The 1,343-nt window shown below is 42.5% G+C and overlaps 1 protein-coding gene across 1 annotated transcript in view; it reads left to right on the forward strand.

Moving 5' to 3' along the window:
• Nucleotides 1-456, forward strand: part of Gabpb2 (GA binding protein transcription factor, beta subunit 2) — a 40,748-nt gene extending 40,292 nt beyond the window's left edge. The window contains exon 8 of the mRNA XM_013015007.1: nucleotides 7-456. Within this exon, the coding sequence (XP_012870461.1) occupies nucleotides 7-350 (344 nt within the window). The 3' untranslated portion in view covers nucleotides 351-456. The remainder of the gene's footprint in view (nucleotides 1-6) is intronic.
• Nucleotides 457-1,343: the final 887 nt, after the last annotated feature.

Raw genomic sequence — 1,343 nt, forward strand, 5'->3', positions numbered from 1 at the left:
AAGAAGGATTAAGAAATGTTTACCATGTGGTGACACGGTTTGCTTTACAGGAAGGCAGTGAAAGAGAATTACTACAGCAGCAACTCCAGGAGGCCAATCGAAGAGCTCAAGAATACCGACACCAGCTCCTAAAGAAAGAGCAGGAGGCAGAACAGTACCGCCTTAAGCTAGAGGCTATGGCCCAACACCAGCCTAATGGAGTTGATTTCACTGTGGTTGAAGAGATAGCTGAAGTGGACACTGTAGTAGTAACAGAGGGGGAGGTGGAAGAAAGAGAAACAGAAGTGAGGAGGTCAGGAAGCACCACAGAAAACAACATTGGAGTTTCCATAGAAACTGTTTCTTCTTAACATGCAGGGGCCACAACTTGCATTGAGTATATCTTGTTCCTTTTAAGAAGAAAATACAAAGACAAACGAATAAAAATTAAGAATGGAGCTGGCTTCCGGTGGCTCACACCTGTAATCCTAGCTACTCAGGAGGCTGAGATCTGAGAATTGTGGTTCAAAGCCAGCCCGGGCAGGAAAGTCCATGAAACTCTCCAATAAACCATCAGAAAACCTGAAGTAGCTCTGTGGCTCTAGTGGTAGAGCGTTAGCCTTGAGCTGAAGAGCTTAGGGACAGCTCCCAGGCTCAGTTCAAGCCCCTCGACCGACAAAAATAATAACAATAATTAAGAATGCTTGACGCCAGTGGCTCACACCTGTAATCCTAGGTACTCAGGAGGCTGAAATCTGAGGATTGTGATTCGAAGCCAGCCTGGGCAGGAAACGCTGTGAGACTCTTATCTCCAATTAACCACCAGAAAACCAGCAGTGACACTGTGGCTCAAGTAATAGAACACTAGCCTTGAGCTGAAGAGCTGAGGGACAGCACCCAGGCCCAGAGTGCAAGTCCCACGACTGACCAAAAAAAGAAAAAGAACATATGTAAGAAGAAAACTATAGCAGGATACAGTGGTTGGGCCCAGAAAGGCTCTGTATGCAACTGGAAAATTCAAAGCCAAGCCATACTTAGGAAACACTTCTAAGGGACTCAACTTATTAGGACCAAATTTCTCAGCTTACGTAAATGCTTTAAGCATAGAAGCAAATGAGTGCTGAATGTTGTAAGTTGATTATTTTTATAAATAACTGACTTTATATAAAAAGGTTTAAAAATAATACTTCTAATATACACACCAAGAGCCTTTAATAATTGTGACTGAAAATTTCAAGTTACCTAATGCCTTTTGCCTTATATTTTTGGAACTGATTAGCAGGGAGATTAGAAGCAAACTTTGGGGAAATAAAAAGGAATGTATTCTACTTCTAAAGAATGAGGCACTCTCAACTATCCTGAGG

This window comes from Dipodomys ordii, unplaced genomic scaffold (assembly GCF_000151885.1).
Source record: "Dipodomys ordii isolate 6190 unplaced genomic scaffold, Dord_2.0 Scaffold26, whole genome shotgun sequence".
Lineage (NCBI taxonomy): Eukaryota > Metazoa > Chordata > Mammalia > Rodentia > Heteromyidae > Dipodomys > Dipodomys ordii.